The sequence below is a fragment of the Phaethon lepturus genome, unplaced genomic scaffold, assembly GCF_000687285.1.
Source record: "Phaethon lepturus isolate BGI_N335 unplaced genomic scaffold, ASM68728v1 scaffold41149, whole genome shotgun sequence".
Lineage (NCBI taxonomy): Eukaryota > Metazoa > Chordata > Aves > Phaethontiformes > Phaethontidae > Phaethon > Phaethon lepturus.
Genome location: NW_010564857.1, coordinates 20878 through 21516, shown reverse-complemented (window position 1 = coordinate 21516; position 639 = coordinate 20878). Strand labels below are relative to the sequence as shown.

General features: G+C 34.1%; 1 protein-coding gene across 1 annotated transcript in view; it reads left to right on the top strand.

Annotated features, from left to right (window-relative positions):
* Window positions 1–436: 436 nt before the first annotated feature.
* ATG14 (autophagy related 14) overlaps window positions 437–639 on the top strand; it is a gene marked incomplete at its 5' end in the record, with an annotated part of 11436 nt that continues 11233 nt past the window's right edge. Inside the window, one exon of the mRNA XM_010295000.1 lies at window positions 437–499. Within this exon, the coding sequence (XP_010293302.1) occupies window positions 437–499 (63 nt within the window). The remainder of the gene's footprint in view (window positions 500–639) is intronic.

The following is a 639-nucleotide window of genomic DNA, read 5'->3' as shown; positions in this document are numbered from 1 at the left end:
TGCCCACTATCGGAGTGGACTCAACTAATATCATCACAGCTTGTGAAATAACGCGGTTCAGACTCACTATGGTATCTGAGATAGTACTGTTAATTTCTCCAGTGACTGAAGGTTTTAAAGAGTACTATATGTTTATCTTGGTACAGAAAATATTGAATTTGCTAAGCTATAAATCTTCTAGAAATAGCAAGTAATTTGTTTACAAGTTCAATAATATGGCAAGCTGATGTTTCCTCAGCATAGAGGTTTTGTTGCAATTCCTGTGAGACAGATGCTCTAGAATTCTGCAAGAGTTTTATACATTTTGCCATTACTTCCAAAGATTAAGACAGATAGTTGAGGTTTAAGGACTCCCAGAAGCTTCAGTCTTTTTATCGTTTCAGCTTACAATGCCATATTGTGCAAAATATCAATAAAACCATTTAATTTCTTCCAGGTTTTCAGACAAGAAAGAAAGGCTGATGCATCTTAAAACCAAACAGAGAGAATTCCAAAAACAGTAAGTTGTAGTTATTAAATGAAAATAAACTATAAGAACTCTCAGAAAAACAACACAGTCTTTCTAACACACTGTTGCTGGAGACAGACGTAGTCCAGATAGTCATAAAACTTTCAATCATGTTTTTTTCCTTTAGTGTT